Source organism: Perca fluviatilis, chromosome 3 (genome assembly GCF_010015445.1).
Source record: "Perca fluviatilis chromosome 3, GENO_Pfluv_1.0, whole genome shotgun sequence".
Taxonomy (NCBI): domain Eukaryota; kingdom Metazoa; phylum Chordata; class Actinopteri; order Perciformes; family Percidae; genus Perca; species Perca fluviatilis.
The window spans coordinates 42,723,463-42,745,830 of record NC_053114.1 but is presented as its reverse complement, the minus strand read 5'-3'; the positions used below and the strand labels follow the sequence as shown (position 1 = coordinate 42,745,830).

The window sequence follows — 22,368 nt, the reverse complement described above, 5'->3', positions numbered from 1 at the left end:
TCAACAGCCATAACATTTTCTTTTTCAATTTTCTCCATGTTTTAGGTATAAATGTTATATGGATCAGGCTGTCAATGATAGCTGAACAAAGCCCTGTGTAAAAATCTTCAGTATATAGATAACACCATGAAACTGGCTGTTGCCGTGGTCCTGCTGCGCGCCCTGCTATGCCCTGTTACCCCCAATTTCCACCGGCTGCGTAACAGCTGCGTAACAGCTGCGTAACAGCTGTGTAATGGCTCCAGAACGGCAGCGGAGTCATTGAGTTTCCATTAAAGTCAATTTGTGTATTTCCACTGACTGCAGAACGGCTGCATTCTGACTCCGGCACAGCTCCGGTGATCCGCAGCCCTCCGGAGCAGATACACAGAGCTTCTCGACAGGAAGTCGAGCACAGAAACAAAATAAAACATCCGGTTAATTTTCAAAATAAAAAACACCGTGCTCACAGCGGATCATATTTCCCTGCTACTACACCTTGAAAACACAGCACAGAGCTGTTCCACCTCTACTCCTCTGGATGGAAACATACTGTTGTTGGTTTTGTGGTTCTATTCTACGGGAATTCTCGTAAATCAAAGCTGTCAGTCATGGCCGCAGCCGTGCGCAACAAATCCGGACCTAGTGGGTATTGACGGATGGGGCGGAGCACGCAGCAGGCACACAGCGGAGCCGTCCGCAGACGTTCTGCATCCTGTGGAAATCCGGAGTTACACCCTGCAACGCTCTGCTACGTCCTGCTATGCTCTACTGTGCCCTGCTACGTCCTGTAAGATCCTGCAGTGCCCTGCTATGCCATGAACTACTATAACTACTATTTCTACTCATAGTTCCATTATCTTTATTGTGACTATTATTGCCACTGTTCATCACCCCCACAACCGGCACCGTCAGACACCGCCTACCAAGAGCCTGGGTCTGTCCCAGGTTTCTTCCTGAGATGGAGTTTTTCCTCGCCACTGTCGCACTGAATGCTTGCTCTTGGGGGAATCACTGGAATTGTTGGGTCTTTGTAAATTATAGAGTGTGGTCTAGACCTACTCTATCTGTAAAGTGTGTGGAGAGAACTCTTGTTATGATTTGATACTATAAATAAAATAAAATTGAATTGAATGAAACTTCCCCAGTTGATTACTGACATTAAGACAATTATTTGTTGTATTACAAGTTGGCTGAATGTTTTGTTTTTGTTTGTTTGATTATGTAAATGAGGCGTTATCTAATGCCAACTTTTGGTGAATTTAGGAGACAAAGTGTAGTAAAAGAAATGTTTTCTTTCCACTAGTCTTATAGAAGACATGTTAGGGAGGCAAAATAAAAATAAATGTCTTGGCATGTAGTGTCTCCCTTTAATTGGAGACACCATTTTTACTGGAAGTCACAGAAACCAGAAACATATAATCTCCTGAACAATAGAGGCTTATTTCTTTGTTAGTCCTTGCCGAGTTACTCCAGTTCCATATTCAAAGAAACCATAGATCTCCACTCTGCTAACGCGGCACAAAGCAGTAATCAGGAAATTAAAACACACATTTCCAGTAAATGTAGATGGGGTCACCTTTGATTTGTCTCTGCAGTGAAGCACACTGGGACAGATCTGTACAGGTCGCTGTGCTGTGGCGTCCAGCTCAGAGTCACATCGGCTTTTCCAAACGTATCGTCATTGAACACTTTGCTCATGTTCTGGGGGCCACTCACCTGGAAGTCGTTTATGCTTCAGGAAAACAGAAACACGTGTGAATTAATCAGAATCAGAAAGCCTTTATTGTTATCGCATTGCAACAACAAAATTAGCTGTGACACCCAGGAGATGCATTCCAACATAAAAACATAAAAAACACAAGACAAAAGGACATTCAGTGGGATAAAAATGCAATAAGTAAATAATTAGATAAGGGTCACCAAGGATCATTCTTATTTGGCACGCAGTGTATTTTTATCTGCTTTATAGGCAACCATAATTTAATACAGGGACTTTCTTTAGTCAAGATAGTGGCATGGTTAATACATTTTTGAAATAAATACCTGGCATGGTGTGCCTGTGCTTGGGCATAAAGCTGGAATGTCTGACCCACAGTGGCGTGAAGAACATCCCCATGGGAAGGAGTCCTGGACAAGAACACGGGCTGCACGTGACCAGCGTCACAGTTTGGTATTGGAGGAAGGACTGAAACACAGACACAAGAGGTCATCAAGAAAAGGAAAGCTGACATTTTCTTTACTGACATTTTTGTATAGCATACATTTGAGTAATCTAAAGGACAAGCTTTGCACGCTAAATTTGGACACTTAATTTTATAAATACTTATATTACATATAGAGCATCCAATCTGTACATTTAATATTAATTTTGTGAAACAAGGAGATTAAGCACTCATTCTGTGAAAAGTACACAACAGGTGTCAAAGGATGAATATCTCATTCTGAAGGAAAGCATTTCATTCTCACGTTATTAGACCGTTCTGTGAGACAGCAAAGGCAAGATGATCTGCAGCTTAAAGGCTCTGACCCACCAACCCAACGGCTGACCGTCGGCAGATAAGCCAGTCGGACTGACTGCCTCCCCGAGTTGGTCAAAAAAGTGCCTCAGAACACACCGAAGCGACGCCGACTTGAGCTTATGTTCTGCGTGTGCGCGAGACGTAATACGTCTCCATAACAGCAGGCAGCGCTAATCTGTATTGTCGCCCAAAAAATGAAAACCGGCAGCTGATTGGACGAACGCATCACATGGGTCTGGCTTCTCCCCGACCATAATGGCGGCTCGTTCGGATTACGATCTCGTATTTTACGAAAACCGTTCACCGAAACGTGTTTAATTTTAAAACATTTTAAGCAAGAAATAGGCCGTGAATCTGATCTTCATTTCAGATCGACAAAGGTCAGTTTAAAAGATTTTCGTCAGATTTTCAGAGGCGTTCGTCACGCTCATCCCGCTCGTCATTTCCAGGAATTGGTCATTGAGTCCGACTGCCCACTGGCCGATTCCACATGTCAAATCGGCCCAAATGAAGACCGATGGCACACAACACACCGAACAGACTCGAGTCACCGACCTCGCCAGACTGTCCGACGGACGATAATCGGGTTGGTGTGTCATCGCTTTAAGGCTAAAGCATCCCTTAAACCCAACAAACATCCAATACACATCATTTTTAATCTCAGTCTATTGATCCAAAGTGCAGCATATCAAATAAATAAACAGCTAATGAATTTAAATACTGTAGTTACTACTGGACGATAACTGACAGGTCATATGGTGAAAATAAATAACAAATATACTTTACTTGGGAAAAAGAGTAAAGGTAATTCAACTCACTGTCTGAAGGTAAACAGACAACTTGTCATTGTGGACAATAAGATATATTATTTTCTAACTCTCCCTACCTCCCTTTGACAAACTTTGCACCCTGACTTTGGACATTTAATGTTCCTGGGCTTTGAGAAGAACCGCTCTAATGCCCTCTGGGCTCGACTCAGTGATGGAGACCCTGCAGCCTGTTAAGGCGCAAGGTGCATTTGGAGCACACTGTCAGTACTCGTGTTTTTGATAAGAAGATTAACGTCATGTAGTTTGTCATGGACTGTAAGTTAGTTAGCGTTTAGGGCAACGAGGGGAAGCCAAACACCGTTCATCCAACACTGCAAAGACACTAACACCGGTGGAAAATCGGCATAGCTTCCCTTTAACGTAAGATAACGTAATTTAACTAGATATAACATTGCAAACGTTATACATTGTTTTCTTTCAAAATCATACATAGGTATTATCCTGCAAAGCAATATCTCCTTAGGTTTAAGCTTGACGTATGTGTTAACTGTTCTTTATGTGGGGGCACCCTCTAGCTCACCGAGTAGAGTGTGCGCCCCATGTCGGGGTAGAGTCCTTTGCAGCAGCCCGGGTTCGAATACCACTTGTGGCACACTGCTGCTTGTCATCCCCTCTCTTCTCTGGTCTACCCATGGCCACTATCAAATAAAGGGAAAATCCCCCAAAAAAGCTGTTCTTTATGTGGAATATGTCCAGAAACAAAGGATCACCTGTTCTAGCAATGTCTCTACACCACTACCTTCTGGAAAGATCTATCCCGATACATTACTGATAAACTTGTCTCTGATTTTTCTTTGTAAAGTAAAAAACAGAAAGAAATATACCTAATTAATTTATTAATCATTTTAGGGAAATATCATAATCACAAAGCCAAATTTAGTAACTCTAAACTGTCTTTTATTGCTTTTGGTAAGAAAACGGAACAGTACATCAGAACCATCTATGATTCAAAAAATAAGAAAGCTGCTAAAACCATTCAGTTATGCTCTATTTTGAATGTATATATTTGAAACTCCCCCTGGCTCTGCTCTTGACTAATATTTTTTCTGTATTAATGACTGTTTGCTTGTTCTTAATGTTTGTATCGTAAAGATTTAATAAAGATTTATAATAATAATAAAAAAAGTTATACATTGTTTGTCATGACAAGCTGGAGAGGAGACTGTCACCTAACATCGTTAACTAACATGTAACTTACATTAACTTAGCTAACAAATGATAACGTTAATTATTAATGGTATCTTCTTCAGTAACGCTATCTGTTTGCTGACGTATATTGAGAATGATAAAAGTGTGTCTTGACAAGTCTGATCTCCGGTTACATGACTGGTGTTGAGTAAAATAAAGTTGTCACAGTGCTGATTTTAACAACCATGTATGTTTTATGCTTTAAGTAATAAATTGTATGCTGCAACCGGGTTATGAAAATAGGAATGAATCTATATAACTGCTAATGTCGAGACTGATTTGGTTATCACAGTCACCACCTTTTGTCTCTCTAAACAATAGGTAAAGACAGACCCTTCCTCTCCCCCTCTCTTCCTGTCTCTTGCAGATAGATTAGATTAAAACCAACTATTAACATATAAAGAGAAACCTTCTGCTACACAGCAGGAAATAACCATAACCTTCTGCTTCCTTCAGTCTTCAACCTCCTGGTGCCTTAGTCTGGGTTAGGACGATAGAATGTTAATTCATGTAAACTTGTAAAGACTTAACATCTGCATGATAGAACCTATTGATCAGTAGGTGCAAATGACCCCTAGGGGGCACAGTTTAGGGCATGTCCTTCCTAATTGGACAGCGTAGAAACCAACAAGATGCGTCCAACCTGTCACCATGCCAACAAAGAGCCTATGAGGAAGGCTCTTACTGACGAAGGAGAAAAGTAACCGCCCCTGGGATTGGAGGAATAAAGCAGGGGGGGCGACAGGGGGGTGACAGGGGGGCGACAGGGGTTCGGGGCGAAATAGATGTGGAAACTTGAGGGTTAAAGCAACTATTTTCAAGGCCCACTGCAGCGTAATTCTCTGTATTTTGACTTATCATTTTTATTAGTAAATCTTTGTGTTAACCCTTCATTTGGACCCCAGCCTCTCCTTCTTCAGAGATTCTGAAACACGTAAAATCTCTACACTGGCCACCAAATCAGGTTTTCTTGGTCCGACAATCCGTGCAATTGTGTCACTCTAATGGTCATGTATGTACTCACTCTCCATGGAGAACTGCAGCTTCACTTTGCAGAGAGGCGGCGAGTTTATGTCGGTGGCCTCCCGAAATGCTGATGTTCCATCTGCGTAGGTCAGCGTGATGTTTTTCCTGGAAGAGTCCTCCAGCATCAGCTCAAACACGTGGACACCGATGCCGACTTGACCCGTGGTTTTCAGCGTGCACGTAGTCTGGGAGGACACAGAATGTTAAATGAAGATGTTTAAAATGCTTTTGTCTCTTTGGATATTGAATCTATGTAGAAAAGAACCAGTGACAACTAATATTTTAACAGTTTAAAAGCATTGACAAACATCTGCACGAGTAAGAAAAGGTACTTTTTGAACTACTACTGCAACTACTACTAAAAAAATAAAAGGTTATAATACTGCAAATGAGTCCCCAGGACAGATACTATGATGTCAACATCCAAAAAGAAAGCTTACAGGTTTGTATCATATGGTACAAAGTTATGCACAACTATTTGTTTAATATCCTATCCTAAGTACTGGAGTGTATGCACCGATCCGATACCACGTTATTTAGCCTTGAAGAAAATCTACTTTAATTAATTTTTTTCCTGTTATGACTCACTGTCAAACTGGATGATAAAGAAAGTTCTATGGCGTTCATTGTTTGTTCGTTCATGTTTCACCAAAAGTTTAACCTAAGCCAGTCTTTACAGTTAAATTTAGCCGAGAAAAAGTGACTGTGAGCCGGGTACAGTGACAGTTAAGTTTAGAACATGCATTTCCTGGGTGAAAGTAGGGCTGCACAATTAATCGCAATTTTATCGAGAATCCCAATATGGACTAGCGCAATATCTAAATCACAGGGGGGGAGCAATATTTGTTAAAGGCAAAATATGTGTCAAACCATTCTGTAGTGAAGTAGTGAGGTGCTGCAGAGACGTCCCGGCCAACAAATCCTATCCTACTGAAAAAAATCTTTGTGGGCGACCTTTTTCTCACCCAGTAAGAGTGTGCGCCCCATCTAGGCTGAGTTCTTTGCAGCTGCCCAGGTTCAAATCCGACCTGCGGCCCTTTGCTGCGTGTCATCACCCATCTCTCTCCACCCATTCCTTATCCACTGTCGCTATCATATAAACGGAAAAGCCCCCAAAAAATTATCTTTAAAAAAAAAAATACTTGGTTTGGTACAGATCCTTGCAAAAATCACACTATAATCATTTTCATTTTATATGTTTCAATGAAAATGAGAATAATGAGACAAAAATTATCATTCCCTCCAATATCGTGAATCAAATCGCAATCGCAGTATCAGTCAAAATAATCGCAATTAGACATTTTCCTCATATCGTGCAGCCTTAGGTGAAAGTATTAAAATGATTATTGTTATAAGATTTTGCGTAACTTCTGTCTGTAGCTGTATCCCTTGGCCACAACCCAGGAACAGGGCACCACAAGGTTGGGTTTTTTTCAGCGGCCATTACAGTTGACTTTCAGCCGACAGAAAGTGACCGTCATGCGGCGACAACAGTTAAGTTCTAGGCATCAAAAATGACTAGTTAAGATTAGAAAAGAGATTGTGGTTTCAGTTAAAACCATTATCTACTTCCGGGACACACACGCGCGTTTCCGTAACTTTTCCTGGGTGAACACAAATACGCAAACTCCGCTCGCCTGTTTTTCTGTGGGGCATAGAGCAATAAATACGTGGAATACATACAAATGACAGTACATTACATACTATATGTACAAATGGTGCCTGTACTTAAATCAAACATGATATGAGGAAGAAGAAACATAACATCAGTGTTTTCACCGCTTAGCCTGGCTCATCATTATAGCTCCTGTCAGCGCTCTGTCACAGTGTGAATGGATTACCTCATCCATAGTGAAGTTTGCAGGAGCTGTAGACTTTGCAGCAAAGCGGCACCTCACATGATCTCCGTCTGGATCGTATGCCAGAAGAGGAAGCCCTGAAAAGCAGTTCTGAGGCGATCTGCAGAAAAACACAATTTACTTGTGGATTAAATATAGACGCGTGAATTTTCAGGTTCATGCATTTTGAGCGTTTTTTTGACAAAATACGGCAGATTTCTAAGAAGTAGATTTGGAAAGAATTTGGACCACTTGGCGTCATAGCTTGCTTTTGTTTTTCCTTTGGCAAGCGTGAGATTTACAGAAGGAGAATCACAAATACTGTACTATTAGCCTGGTTGACACCAGACCCTTCTCAGTTGTACGTAACTGAGAAGGGTCTGGGGAAGGTTCATTCACAGCCCAATTGGATAGTCCTTCAACCAATCAGAGCGATGAAGGAGAGGACGCTTCAACATCGCTGCGCTATCATCATCGTGTAAAGCCCTCCTCAGCGGTTGTGATTGGTGCCTCAATTTGGAAAAATTGGAAATGTGCTTGAATGGGCTCTTGGCCAGACGGACTTGCAGAGCAAATCTCAAATTTGCCAGAAGTTCGTCAGGGTTTACCCAGGCTACTGTATATTTCTCACACTGTTTTGTTTCTGGATTGTGTGCCAAAAAGAGGAAAAAAGCAACTCAGAGGCGACCTGCATGAAAACAAAACTTGGATGAAATATACACTAAAAACAATCATACACTACACGATAACTTAAACTATTTTCAGGTGCAGGTGTGTTTTTTATAAAACATGGCAGCTTCCATAGAAGTAGTTTTGTAAAGATTTTGACCACTTGCAACAGCGAGATTTACAGAAGGAGAATCAAAAATGCTCTACATATTTCTCACACTGTTTGGCAATTTGTTACGACCCCTCCCTCCCATTTGCTTGCACTGTACTAACCTGTCTGTCAGGAGGGTCATTATCCTAATCTAGTGGCACTTGTTAGGACTCCACCAATCAGGCCAGTCAAACGACACATCAGGACAACATTCACAACAGCACAGCCAAATGACAGGGAGCGCAGACAAATGTTTTGTAACATGTTCAGTTGACACATACAGGGCACATGTGACATACTTTTGGCAGAAATGGAGCCCCACATAACCGCATTTGAAAAGAAAAGGTTTGTACCGTAGACTAGACACTGTTGTCGTTACGGGACAGCCGTTGAGGGCGTGTGAGTCAGATCGGCGTCCCAGGTCCAACTCGGCGTGAGACGTCCAATTTGTTTTCCCGTCGACATTAGACGCCCAGCAGCAGCCCGCGTCCCTGAAAAGAAGGTGGAGTGTGTTATCACTCATGAATACACGGACGCCATCTGGGAACTGATAAAGATGGAACCACTTTGACAGTTTCAAGAACAGTTTCATCATCATTTATCTGATCCATGCACCTACACATTCACAGCCAAGCTACAATGTACCCAAGGGTGTAACTTTGGTTTGAGAAAAAAAAACAGGGGGTCTGGGGGTCCTCCGGCAGAAAAATGTTTTCGATTTGAATTCCATTTCCTGCATTTCTACATACATTTAGGGACTATGGTGATACAAAATCCAGGCAATAATTAAGTTGATCATAATCATAAATTCTGCCAGAAGAAATAGTACTAAACTATGTTTTTACTTACTTTATTGTTTAATAAAGGGGCCGATCACAAAGACTTGAGATAATCATTTTATAGAGTAAAAATGTTCGCAATTTGAGACCGGGGGGACACAAACAGGATTTTGAAAAGTGGGGGAGGACATGTCCCCCCTCTCCCCAGTGGAAATTACATCCTAGAACAGTGTTACTCATTGCACGGCTCCTGCGGCTCGCCAAGCTTTAATTTGTGGCTCGCATGGCAGTCAATAACACGGTGATATGATCATGCAGTCAATACAGATATTTCATTAAAACATTCAAAACAAGCAGGGCTATGACATAACCCTAAGTCTGCTCTATTACAAATAATTATTGAATTATTGATTATATATTGAAAAAAATATACCCAAAACAGCATTACGGTATTACAAATAGAGATGACCCGATACCATTTTTTGCTTCCCGATACCGATTCCAATACCTGAACTTGCGTATCGGCCGCTACCGAGAACCGATCCGATACCAGTGTATCATATATTTTATTATGTTTTAACAACTGTATACTACTATCCCTGTATGGATGTGATATGATGTATAACAGCTGTATACTACTATCCCTGTATGGATGTGATATGATGTATAACAGCTGTATACTACTATCCCTGTATGGATGTGATATGATGTATAACAGCTGTATACTACTATCCCTGTATGGATGTGATATGATATATAACAGCTGTATACTACTATCTCTGTATGGATGTGATATGATGTATAACAGCTGTATACTACTATCTCTGTATGGATGTGATATGATGTATAACAGCTGTATACTACTATCTCTGTATGGATGTGATAGGTATTGTATAACAGCTGTATACTACTATCCCTGTATGGATGTGATATGATGTATAACAGCTGTATACTACTATCCTTTTATGGATGTGATATGATGTATAACAGCTGTATACTACTATCTCTGTATGGATGTGATATGATGTATAACAGCTGTATACTACTATCTCTGTATGGATGTGATATGATGTATAACAGCTGTATACTACTATCCCTGTATGGATGTGATATGATGTATAACAGCTGTATACTACTATCTCTGTATGGATGTGATATGATGTATAACAGCTGTATACTACTATCCCTGTATGGATGTGATATGATGTATAACAGCTGTATACTACTATCTCTGTATGGATGTGATATGATTTCTATCTTTGTTGTCGGTCTGGCTCGGGTTAAACGCTCATGAACAAACACAAACAATGAATGCCCCAGAACTTTCTTTTATTCTCCAGTTTGACAGTCACTTATAACGGAAAAAGAAAATAAATAAACTACTTTATAGTAGATTTTCTTTAGGGCTTTATTACGTTGTATCGGATCGGTGCATAAACTCCAGTACTTCCCGATACCGATACCAGCGTTTTAGGTATACTGATACTGGTATCGGTATCGGACCATCTCTAATTACAAGATGGAAATATAGACTAGAAAAGATATTTAAACTTGCTCTGCCCCTCTATCTTTAACTGACTCACTGCAGAGTTGCCAGTTTGGGACAATTGTATATTGTATGTTAAGGGATGACAGATTGATAAGCAGACATGCTATTTATGAGTGGATGTAACTTTTGATATTTTGTGGTGAAAGTGGCTCTTCTATTGACTTTGTCCTATCAGTATATAATAGTGTAAGACCACCACTGCTCTACAATGTACCTATACTACCCTTCTCTTAATCATTTCCCCATATTACACCTACATATGTCACATATTCTGTTCTAACTAGAGTAGAATAAGACAGAAGACTTGGGCTCCTGTGAGCTGGACTTACATCAGAGAAAAGGAGGTTTTATTAGTGCGGATGGTTGCTGTTGTGTGCCCTTCAGACTGGCACCACCTGCGCTGGCCGGAGTTGTCCTGGTCCGTTTGCAGCACACTGGACTCATCCAAGCTTGTGCACACCCCACTCTCACATTTGAAAGAAGACTGATCTTCACAGTTGCTTCTGCCGTTCTGTCTGTGATAAAAGGTCACCTGCAGAGTTTGGGGGGGGAATACAGCATTGATACCATGTAGACATGTAAATAATGCACATGTTTGAGTTGCATGGGAGCCATTGGGCTCGGAGCTCCCACAAAAGCAGTCAAATCATACATCTGTGGGGATCGCTAATATATTGCCAACAAGCACTATTTTAGTCACAAATAATGGATTTTTCAATGTATTTAGTATTATTTTCACTAACAAGATATATATGCTGAAAGAAACCCATTTTCCAAAAGAATTACGCACCATATTTTATTATATTGCACCAGCTACTCCTGCTGAAGAGTGTGGGAGCCGTAAACACCTTAAATACCTTGAATCCTGTTATTATGAATCATATTTCTGTATTTCTCTCTCTCTCTCTCTCTCTCTCAATTCAAAGGGGCTTTAGTTTCAATATCAATGTTGCCAAAGCATCAGACAAAACACAATAAACAGTTATATGAACATCAACACAATATTAGGATGGATTTATAATAACAATATACATCTATTTGTGTTGCAAATATAAAAACAAAAGTTATGAAGCAATATGAATGAAAAATAAAATACATGTAATTCTAATAAAAATGTAAAGATCTAGGAAAGGTGAACATATTTAACCCTCCTGTTGTCCTCGGGTCAAATTTGACCCATTTTCAAAAAGTTTCGACATCAGAAATTTGGGTTTCTTTCAACCAAATTGTCAAAGGAAATACAGTGGATGCTTCCATACAACGCTCTTCACAAGGAAAATAAATGAACAGTTCACTACGTTCATTGAATTTGGGTGTTTTATTCTATTGCATAGCATTTTAAAAATAAAATGACAAAAAAACGTTGAAAAAAACGTGTCACAAATTCCGGAAAAAGCTTCAGAAACGCAGCGAAAAATATAAATGAAAACATCAATAAAGTGCCGAAAACAAATCTACAAAAACGTAAAAAGTGACAAAAAAAACTTTGGAAAAAAAAAACGACAAAATGGTGACAAATGTCGAAAAAGAACAACTAAAATTTTGACCCAGAAAAACAAAAAGTTGCATGGTCGACAGGAAGACAACACGAGGGTTAAAACTTGTAACTAAACAGTTTTTTTTTTTTTTTTTTTTTTTTTTTTTTTTTTTTTTTCTCTCTCTCTCTCTCTCTCTCTTCCCCCCCACCCCCCAACAGGTCAAGGCAGATGGCCGCCCACCAAGAGCCAGGGTCTGCCTGAGGTTCCTGCCTGTTAAAAGGAAGTTTAAATTAAATTGAGTTAATCTGTTGTTGTTGTTTTTTTAATCTTTTAGTTTTTTTGACTTTACAGGTTGTTGAAATTCCACAAAGTTTTGGGAAGGCGAGTCAGCAAACACTCAGACGGCAGTAAAAGATAAGAATGGTGTTTTTCAAGCAGAGGAGCACTCCTTGACCGCTCACATTTTTCCTTTTCTTAGTATTTCTTTATAGTATTTACTTTTTACAGAATGATATATTATTTCAACACAAAATGGAACATGTGTGTGATAATAAAAACTAATAATGATAAAAAAAAGTAAATTAAATAAAAGGAATTAAATGAGGGAAGAAAGGGCTTTTCGGGGAAGTACTCTATACATTTTCCATTCCAGCAAAATGTAATCAAATTTCATTTCCTGAGGTCTCATGGAGAAGATTGTTCTTTCCATTGCAAAGATTTCATATATTATATGATATAATATAAAAGAATTGGCACGCTCAACTCAACTGTCTTAAGAGTGCCGACCCAAAAAGGTCATCAGCACTCATAAATAAGTATACAATCCTTTCAATAATGCACAGCAGCAGAGGAAATGGACAGCCCTATGCTTTCCTTATCGTTTGAGAAATTTGTGGCTGTGATCCCTTACAAACAGAAGCCAGGATCCTGCTGCTGATTATCAAACAGCTGATACAGATTATCAAAACAATATCAAAAAACAAATACTAGCAAGGAAATTATAGAATAAAAAGTATAATCATAAAGATGAAATATATCACATTCTGTTTGTTAGTGAGGGCTAGAATAGGACTGTATTTAAACTTCACTGTGGCTGATTCACCCAAGGCAGGGCCTGCCCGAGACTTTTGGGGGCCCTAAGCAGGATTTGATTTGGGGACTCTCCACATTGTAATGTGTTGCCACTGCACTTGGCACTAAACATATTGTAAATATTAGTTTAAGTATAGTATAATGTGCAAATAAGCATTTAAAGACTAATGTGGGACCAATTAGCAGCAACACTTTATCTTTAAATTGACCGGCTCTGTTATAAGCTCAATTGTGAGACATTTCAAGCACTCTTGGGGGCCCTCTGGTAGCCACGGGGCCCTAAGCAGCCTCTTAGTTCGTTTATGCGTCAGTCCGGCTCTGGCCCCCAGTGTTGTCTGTTAAAACAACTTCTCTCTTTTGATGCTTTAATAAGAATAAGCAACAGTACACTCATGGGCGTGGGTAGCTTTGTACATGTTTGTGTGTGTGTGTGTGTGTGGTTCTGCAAAGAAATAAACAACATTGTAAAGCAGGGGTCTTCAACGTTTTTTAAAGCCAAGGACCCCTGAACTGAGAGAGTGAGACAGATCAGGGACCCCCTAATACATATATTGTATAAAATAAAGTTGCATATTTAACTGGGCCTACAATAACATGTGGGTGGCCTAAAGACTTATATATATATATATATATATATATATATATAGATAAAGTGTGACGAGATCTCGTTTTTACGAGATCTCGCGAGATTAAAACGTGACGAGATTTCGCCGAGGTGAAAAGTTGTCTCGTGAGGCGATGTGATGTCAGCGTGATGGAGCGTGAAATTACTATTGAAGATCCCCCTGCCACTTTTAAATCATTTGTGTGGCAACATTTTGGTTTTCCTGCGGAAATAATAAACGGCGAAAGAGTGACAGACAAGACGAACACAATATGTAAACATTGTAAGAAAAAAATGCCGTATACCGCGGCTAACACGAGCACTATGCAAAAACACTTACAGCACCACCACAGCTCTCTACTAACTACTGCACCCGCGATGAAAACATTAAAAGGGCAAACAACTCTAAAAGCCTTTGCATCTCTGCCACCGGTAAGTGCAAGAGCCACGGCAATAACGAGGGACATAGGCGTTTTCATTGCAGCTGATATGAGGCCATTTTCTGTGGTGGAAAATGTCGGTGGAACATTTATGTTATTTATACTGTTTATTTTTTTATGTTCGATTTGTGGAAAGGAGTTAGATTTCTCATGTGAAATTGTACAGGGCAGAAGCCAGTTGGTAGAGTTTATACAAAACATTTTGCTGTTTTTGCACGTCCTTTCCTGCATATAATTTATTAAAATAGTAAAAAAAAAAAGTTAAATAACATTCATCATTAATAGTTGATTTCAAAATGCACCTAAATTGTTTTGCATTTTGTGATTTTTCAGTTGAATAAAAAAACTATTTTCCATTCATATATTTCATCATTGAGGATTTCTTAAATTTTTTTTTTTAAATCTCGTCTCGTCTTGTTCTCGTGAACCCAATCTCGTGATGCGTCTCGTGATGCGTCTCGTGATGCGTCTCGTGGAGTAAGCGTCTCGTCACACCCCTAATATACACCCCTAATATATATATATATATATATATATAATATATATATATATATATATATATATATATATATATATTATATATATTATATATATATATATATATATATATATATATATATATATATATATATATATATAAAATTTTACTGCAAAGAATACAAAGCTGTTAAAATTAAAAAAAACTGTTGTTGGCATGATTTTATAAATCATGTTTTATTAAATGTGGCACAGTAACATTAGATCTTTAGGAATAACTGTATCTGTGGATGACTACCTTACCTATAGGCTAGTAAGCCTATCATCCATGTGTTTTTTCACAAATAGACTGATTTATATTTGCTTATAATAATAGGTTTGATTCATGTTAAGACATTGTAATTTTTGAAAAAACATTTAATAAAAATTAACAACAATTTGGTGGCCCCCCTGCAGTAACTCTGAGGACCCCAGTATACCCCAGTATACATTATATTATCTTAATGCAGTGTAACTACTTCAGCATGTAAATAATGCACTTAGAATACAAACGTGAGCGCGTGCGTTCAACAACCACTATTTTCTCTAAGCAACTGCCACTTGCAATTAAGCTAGCAGGTGCAGAATACAAACAAGGAAAATCCCAAATTAACTCATTTTAAAGTTGCAAGAACTAAACTAATACAACAATAGGCTTATACATAAATTATACAACTTACAGATCTCAAGGACGCACACACACGCGGTCTTAACCAGATAATGGACCTTTTTCACAGCAGACATGTTGACTTGTCATCATAGTAGGAAAAGCACAGCTGAAAGTGATAACCTTAACGATGGCTCAGTTCCATCAAGTGTCCCAGTAAGCTATTTCAGTGAGTCAGCATGCACAATACCAGGACCTCTCCTAAGTGGAATGCAGCCATCAGTAATGGTTTAATACCAGGACCTCTCCTAAGTGGGATGCAGCCATCATTAATGGTTTAATACCAGGGCCTCTCCTAAGTGGAATGCAGCCATCATTAATGCTTTAATACCAGGGCCTCTCCTAAGTGGAATGCAGCCATCAGTAATGGTTTAATACCAGGGTCTCTCCTAAGTGGAATGCAGCCATCATTAATGGAAGATATTAATGGTTTAATACCAGGGCCTCTCCTAAGTGGAATGCAGCCATCATTAATGGTTTAATACCAGAGGACCTCTTCTAAGTGGAATGCAGCCATCATTAATGGTTTAATACCAGGACCTCTCCTAAGTGGGATGCAGCCATCATTAATGGTTTAATACCAGGGCCTCTCCTAAGTGGAATGCAGCCATCATTAATGCTTTAATACCAGGGCCTCTCCTAAGTGGAATGCAGCCATCAGTAATGGTTTAATACCAGGGCCTCTCCTAAGTGGAATGCAGCCATCAGTAATGGTTTTGAATACACCTGTGCTTTTCCTACTATGACATGTCAACAATTCTGCCGTGAAAAAGGTTTATTATTATCCTCCGGACAGCGGTGGTCTCTTTTTTCTTTCTCCCCTTTCCCCGATTCTCCGATGTGCACTCTTTAATGGTCACCGCTGATCGGCTGATAGACTGCCTTTTGTACACTGTTCTTGCCTATAAGTGACCAGGGCCTCAAATTAACACCCGTCCACGCACCAAATGCGTGTGAATTTTGCCATTGGCGGGTGAAACTGTCAAGCAACCTGTCACGTTGGCGGGTAGTCAGCAAAGAATTGAGTGATTCATTAGATGTTTTATGCCACTTTCATGTCTGAAGCTGTCCTTTATGAAAAATGCTGGCCTAAAAAATTCTAAAGTATGTCACAGTTTAGTCAGGAGACTGTTTTGAAACCATACACACACACACACAACTATTAAATTCAATGAAAGTAGTGGTCAAGTACTTGCAATTGTACTTACTTTTTGGGTAATTTGGTTAAAAAGAAACCCAAACTTTTGATATAGAAGTTTTGGAAATGGGTCAAATTTGACCCGAACACAACATGATGGTCCAATGGTCCCACAGCTCTATGGTCCCACAGCCCTATGTTCCCACATTTCTAAGATTTTTTTTTCACTGAAACTTAGGCCCTATGTTGTAATGCGTAGCGATCATTAAATTCGTTTTTCAAAGTTTCCTGACCGGAGTTACCGAACAAAGAACGCCCCGGCTGTTATTCTACGACTCGTCAAGTCGTCTGAACTCAGAGGACCCCGAGCTCACTTTCAAAGATGGCTACGTCGTTGCATCACGTAGTAAACATTGTGGTTATCTACAATTTTAAGCACTTTTGTCTTTGTTGTAACCAAATGAAGAAGTCATATGCAACAGCGCTGTATACTGCTACCTATAGACATGTCTCTACAGTCTTATTAGGAGTTAAACATAGTGCTGTATACTGCTACCTATAGGCATGTCTCTACAGTCTTATTAGGAGTTAAACATAGCTGTATACACCTTACCTATAGGCATGTCTCTACAGTCTTATTAGGAGTTAAACATAGTGCTGTATACTGCTACCTATAGGCATGTCTCTACAGTCTTATTAGGAGTTAAACATAGCGCTGTATACTGCTACCTATAGACATGTCTCTACAGTCTTATTAGGAGTTAAACATAGTGCTGTATACTGCTACCTATAGGCATGTCTCTACAGTCTTATTAGGAGTTAAACATAGTGCTGTATACTGCTACCTATAGACATGTCTCTACAGTCTTATTAGGAGTTAAACATAGCGCTGTATACTGCTACCTATAGACATGTCTCTACAGTCTTATTAGGAGTTAAACATGGCGCTGTATCGCTACCTATAGGCATGTCTCTACAGTCTTATTAGGAGTTAAACATAGCGCTGTATACTGCTACCTATAGGCATGTCTCTACAGTCTTATTAGGAGTTAAACATGGCCTGTATACTGCTACCTATAGGCATGTCTCTACAGTCTTATTAGGAGTTAAACATAGCGCTGTATACTGCTACCTATAGGCATGTCTCTACAGTCTTATTAGGAGTTAAACATAGCTGTATACTGCTACCTATAGGCATGTCTCTACAGTCTTATTAGGAGTTAAACATAGCGCTGTATACTGCTACCTATAGGCATGTCTCTACAGTCTTATTAGGAGTTAAACATGGCTGTATACTGCTACCTATAGGCATGTCTCTACAGTCTTATTAGGAGTTAAACATAGCACTGTATACTGCTACCTATAGGCATGTCTCTACAGTCTTATTAGGAGTTAAACATGGCGTGTATACTGCTACCTATAGGCATGTCTCTACAGTCTTATTAGGAGTTAAACATAGCTGTATACTGCTACCTATAGGCATGTCTCTACAGTCTTATTAGGAGTTAAACATGGCTGTATACTGCTACCTATAGGCATGTTGCTACAGTCTTATTAGGAGTTAAACATAGCGCTGTATACTGCTACCTATAGACATGTCTCTACAGTCTTATTAGGAGTTAAACATAGCGCTGTATACTGCTACCTATAGACATGTCTCTACAGTCTTATTAGGAGTTAAACATAGCGCTGTATACTGCTACCTATAGACATGTCTCTACAGTCTTATTAGGAGTTAAACATAGCGCTGTATACTGCTACCTATAGGCATGTCTCTACAGTCTTATTAGGAGTTAAACATAGCGCTGTATACTGCTACCTATAGGCATGTCTCTACAGTCTTATTAGGAGTTAAACATAGCGCTGTATACTGCTACCTATAGGCATGTCTCTACAGTCTTATTAGGAGTTAAACATAGCGCTGTATACTGCTACCTATAGGCATGTCTCTACAGTCTTATTAGGAGTTAAACATAGCGCTGTATACTGCTACCTATAGGCATGTCTCTACAGTCTTATTAGGAGTTAAACATAGCACTGTATACTGCTACCTATAGGCATGTCTCTACAGTCTTATTAGGAGTTAAACATAGCGCTGTATACTGCTACCTATAGGCATGTCTCTACAGTCTTATTAGGAGTTAAACATAGCGCTGTATACTGCTACCTATAGGCATGTCTCTACAGTCTTATTAGGAGTTAAACATAGCACTGTATACTGCTACCTATAGGCATGTCTCTACAGTCTTATTAGGAGTTAAACATAGCGCTGTATACTGCTACCTATAGGCATGTCTCTACAGTCTTATTAGGAGTTAAACATAGCGCTGTATACTGCTACCTATAGGCATGTTGCTACAGTCTTATTAGGAGTTAAACATAGCGCTGTATACTGCTACCTATAGGCATGTCGCTACAGTCTTATTAAGAGTTAAATACCGCCTGATTAGTTATTTTGTAGCTTGTGCAGCTGAAGTTGGCTAGAGACGCTCGGTTGCTATGACAACAATGGCTTTAAGCCGAGTCTTGAGCAGAAAGCAGAGCAGTAGCCTAACGTTAACGTTAATCTAAACGTAATTTTCATGTATCAAACTGTGAGATATATCTGTGTAATATGTCAATAACTGGGTGAACAGAATCCTAAATGTTACTAAAAATGTTACAAAAATCCGTCTTTTCTCCGACTCGTAGTATTGTGTGACAAAAAGAACGCAACAACCCGCGGTTATTCGTTTTTCGACACGGATGTGACGTCACGCTCGAGCTACTAGTCGCGATTACAAGACAAAAAGAACGCACAGTAAGCCCTATCCTTCCACAACATTTTGTAGGGTTAGGGTTAGGGGGATCAAATCTGATCCAAATTGATGAAAAAGGAAATGTGGGAATATAGGGCCTAATTTTGAAAAAAATCTTAGAAATGTGGGAACATATAGGGCTGTTAGAACATAGGGCCTAATCTTCAGTGAAAAAAGAATTCTTAGAAATGTGGGAACATAGGACTGTTGGTACATAGGCACGCTCCCAAACCACCGATCTTCCCATTGGTAGACGACCGCTCTACCACCATTCATCAAATATAAATATGTAGGCTATCCCACCGGTGTTCCCTGAGCCTTGAACCCTCTTCCTCGGGCTGGTTAAAGCCTCTATGATGCTGTTCTCGGACTCATCCAAGCAACACATATTATACATTAAATGTCTTAAAAGTGCCTCACATGTAAGGACACGAGAGAGGACACAAACAGGTGACTGGCATAATGCCACCTGGGAACCTGAAGCAACAACTTCAACAGCCTCCGCATACTTCTCCTGTAGCCACACCAAAGATGAGCGATAAAGTGTTACATAATCTTGCCATCAAATCAATGTCTTTGTCATCATGTATTTTTGTTTTGTTTTTGTATATGTATATGTTACCATTATCTGCACCTTTTAATGTATTGTGAATGAGTGCTGTAGTGCTGGCATATTTACATGGTGTTTTTTTTTATACAACCAGGTTCATAAATAAACATGGTCCCTGTCAAATAAACCAATAAAATTAAAATTAAATAAAAAGCTGTGTGCAGAAAGCTATAAATAATGAACATTTCACGTTGACAGAACACACAACTTGTGAAGCAACTTGTTGGCCTGAGCATGTAGTTCATCAGTGAAAACAAATGTGTTTTATTTCCTTGTCGTGAGAGGAAAAACGACAAAAAATGTAGTGAAAACCACTACGTGTCTGTTTTTAAATCTAGGCTAAGACACATTCTTACTCACTGGCCTTTTTCTCTCAGTCTGTTATCATGTCTATGATTCTGTATTTTTATTTTAACATTTCAATGTTCTTTTATACAGCAGATTTGTGCTTTTTTTTGTCATGACTCATGGCATTACTTTTTTTGGCATTACATTTAATGTCACAATCCTAGGATTCATTTTGCTGTTGTATTTATTAAAATATGATAAATATAAATGTTTAAAGAAGATAATGATAAAAAGAAAAAATAGCATACCTTAAATGTCCCATCCCCGTTCTTTTTTGGAGGCATGAAACTAATGCTATCTCCATGAAAGCTGAGCGTCGAAGAAATCCCCAACAGTGAGAACAAGAGCAGGACGACTAGACCTGCCTCCATGGTGTCTTGCAGAATCTGTCCGTGCAGAAGCTTGTTCAGTCAGTTTCTATCTCTGAGATGTGAGAGGCGGATCCCTTGGAATTCACCTAACAGGACTAACCAGATCTGCTGAATTGTAACAATGTATGACGCTTTTAAACAGAGGGACCCATCGTTGAGAATTTTAAGTATTCAACAATGAGACCTGATTCTGTGTTGGAGGACATTTTTGCATTTGTGTCCATGACCTTCCATCCACTGTTTTGGGTTCCAGTTACCAGGTCAGGTTTCCCAGCCAGAGGGCCTAAAAATCACTTAAAACCTTTTCAGCACTTTATTTTATTTGAGTGATCGGATATTGATTAATAAACCTAGAAAATGGTCTTATATATGCCTTTTCAACATGGAAATGGTTTAAACAAACTTTTGGGGGGTTAAACATTAACCTGGTGCATTATAAAAAAATAAATATTTCAGGGTTGCTTCTTGTTTGTCCAATTTATAGTAACTTGTACAGCTACTTAAATTGCAACTGAAATTTCCCTGACCAATATCAAATTGGAAATGTAATTGATTCGAGACCTTGTGAATCGAAATCTAATCGATTTGGGAAATCATGGACGATACCCTATACCTAACATCATGTTTTCTTCTGCACTTTATCTTCCTTTATTGCTTATTTAGAGTACGGGATGTCTGGTACCACTACACTTCTGAGGGACATAGTCTGAAGGGTTTGATCTCACAATGAAGTTGCTCTTTATACTACCAAGTGTTGCTGGAGTTTTGAACTCTTTGGATTGTTGCGTATTCAGGAATGAATATACAATGTTATGAACAATTTGCCATCCCTGTTAAATGATTGATTCTTCAGTGTATTGTTGTTTTGGGGAAAAATAGACATCCTTATCCAATGTATCCCGTAAAAAATATGTAAGAGGTGAGAAATGCTTGGTAATGAAGTGCAAACAACTGGAGTTGTTAATATTATATTTGCACATAAGGACAAAGAATAACCCAAGAAGGTAGTGAGGCTCTTTTTTCCAATCAAACTGACTTTAAATGTGTCATTTTAAAGAGTTCATCATTAAAGCCAAACCTGTTTTCCTTAAGCCCCTGACACACCAACCCGACGGCCGACCGTTGGCAGAAAAGCCAGTCGGACTGATGAGTCGGCTCCCGGAGGTCCAAAAAGTGCCTCGGAACACACTGAAGCGACGCCGATTTGAGAGTACGTTCTGCGCGTACGCGAGACGTAATACGTCTCCATAACAGCAGGCGGCAATAATTTGTAATGTTGCCCAAAAAATGAAAACCGGCAGCTGATTGGACGAATGCATAACGTGGGTCTGGCTGCTCCCGGATTTTTCAACCGGGCATAATGGCTTGGTTTGGAACTGGTACTGCCTGCCCTCCGACCCAGCAAGTCAGGTCAGCAAAAATGAAGGCCAACGGCTCCTCCAACGGACGACGGCACGGAACACACCGAACAGACTCGAGTCACCGACCTCGCCAGACTGTCCGACGGACGATTATCGGGTTGGTGTGTGTAGAAATATATTTGGTTTAGAATAATAATGTCCTGTAGCCTGGGATGGCCTCGCTGTCTCCTCCTGTCTGGCATGTGTAAGATAAGACGTGTTCAAATTTAGTGGAGCAAAAGGGCTCCTGATTTGTTTGATAAACATTTGGAACGGAATGCAACTAATGAAATATCTTAAAGTAACAGACAATATTTAGGCCATGAGAGAAGAAGAGAATGAGAGCGATCCCAAGGCGAGTGAGCAACTTCGCTA

General features: G+C 39.5%; 1 protein-coding gene across 1 annotated transcript in view; it reads right to left on the bottom strand.

Annotated features, from left to right (window-relative positions):
- The window catches only part of LOC120556447, a 30,323-nt gene extending 9,720 nt beyond the window's left edge, over positions 1–20,603 (bottom strand). The window contains exons 1-7 of the mRNA XM_039796069.1: positions 20,471–20,603; positions 10,861–11,063; positions 8,557–8,694; positions 7,387–7,504; positions 5,544–5,730; positions 2,026–2,167; positions 1,559–1,714 (exon numbers count right to left, since the gene is read on the bottom strand). Coding sequence (XP_039652003.1) covers positions 1,559–1,714; positions 2,026–2,167; positions 5,544–5,730; positions 7,387–7,504; positions 8,557–8,694; positions 10,861–11,063; positions 20,471–20,593 — 1,067 coding nt within the window. The 5' untranslated portion in view covers positions 20,594–20,603. The remainder of the gene's footprint in view (positions 1–1,558; positions 1,715–2,025; positions 2,168–5,543; positions 5,731–7,386; positions 7,505–8,556; positions 8,695–10,860; positions 11,064–20,470) is intronic.
- Between the last annotated feature and the right edge of the window lie 1,765 nt (positions 20,604–22,368).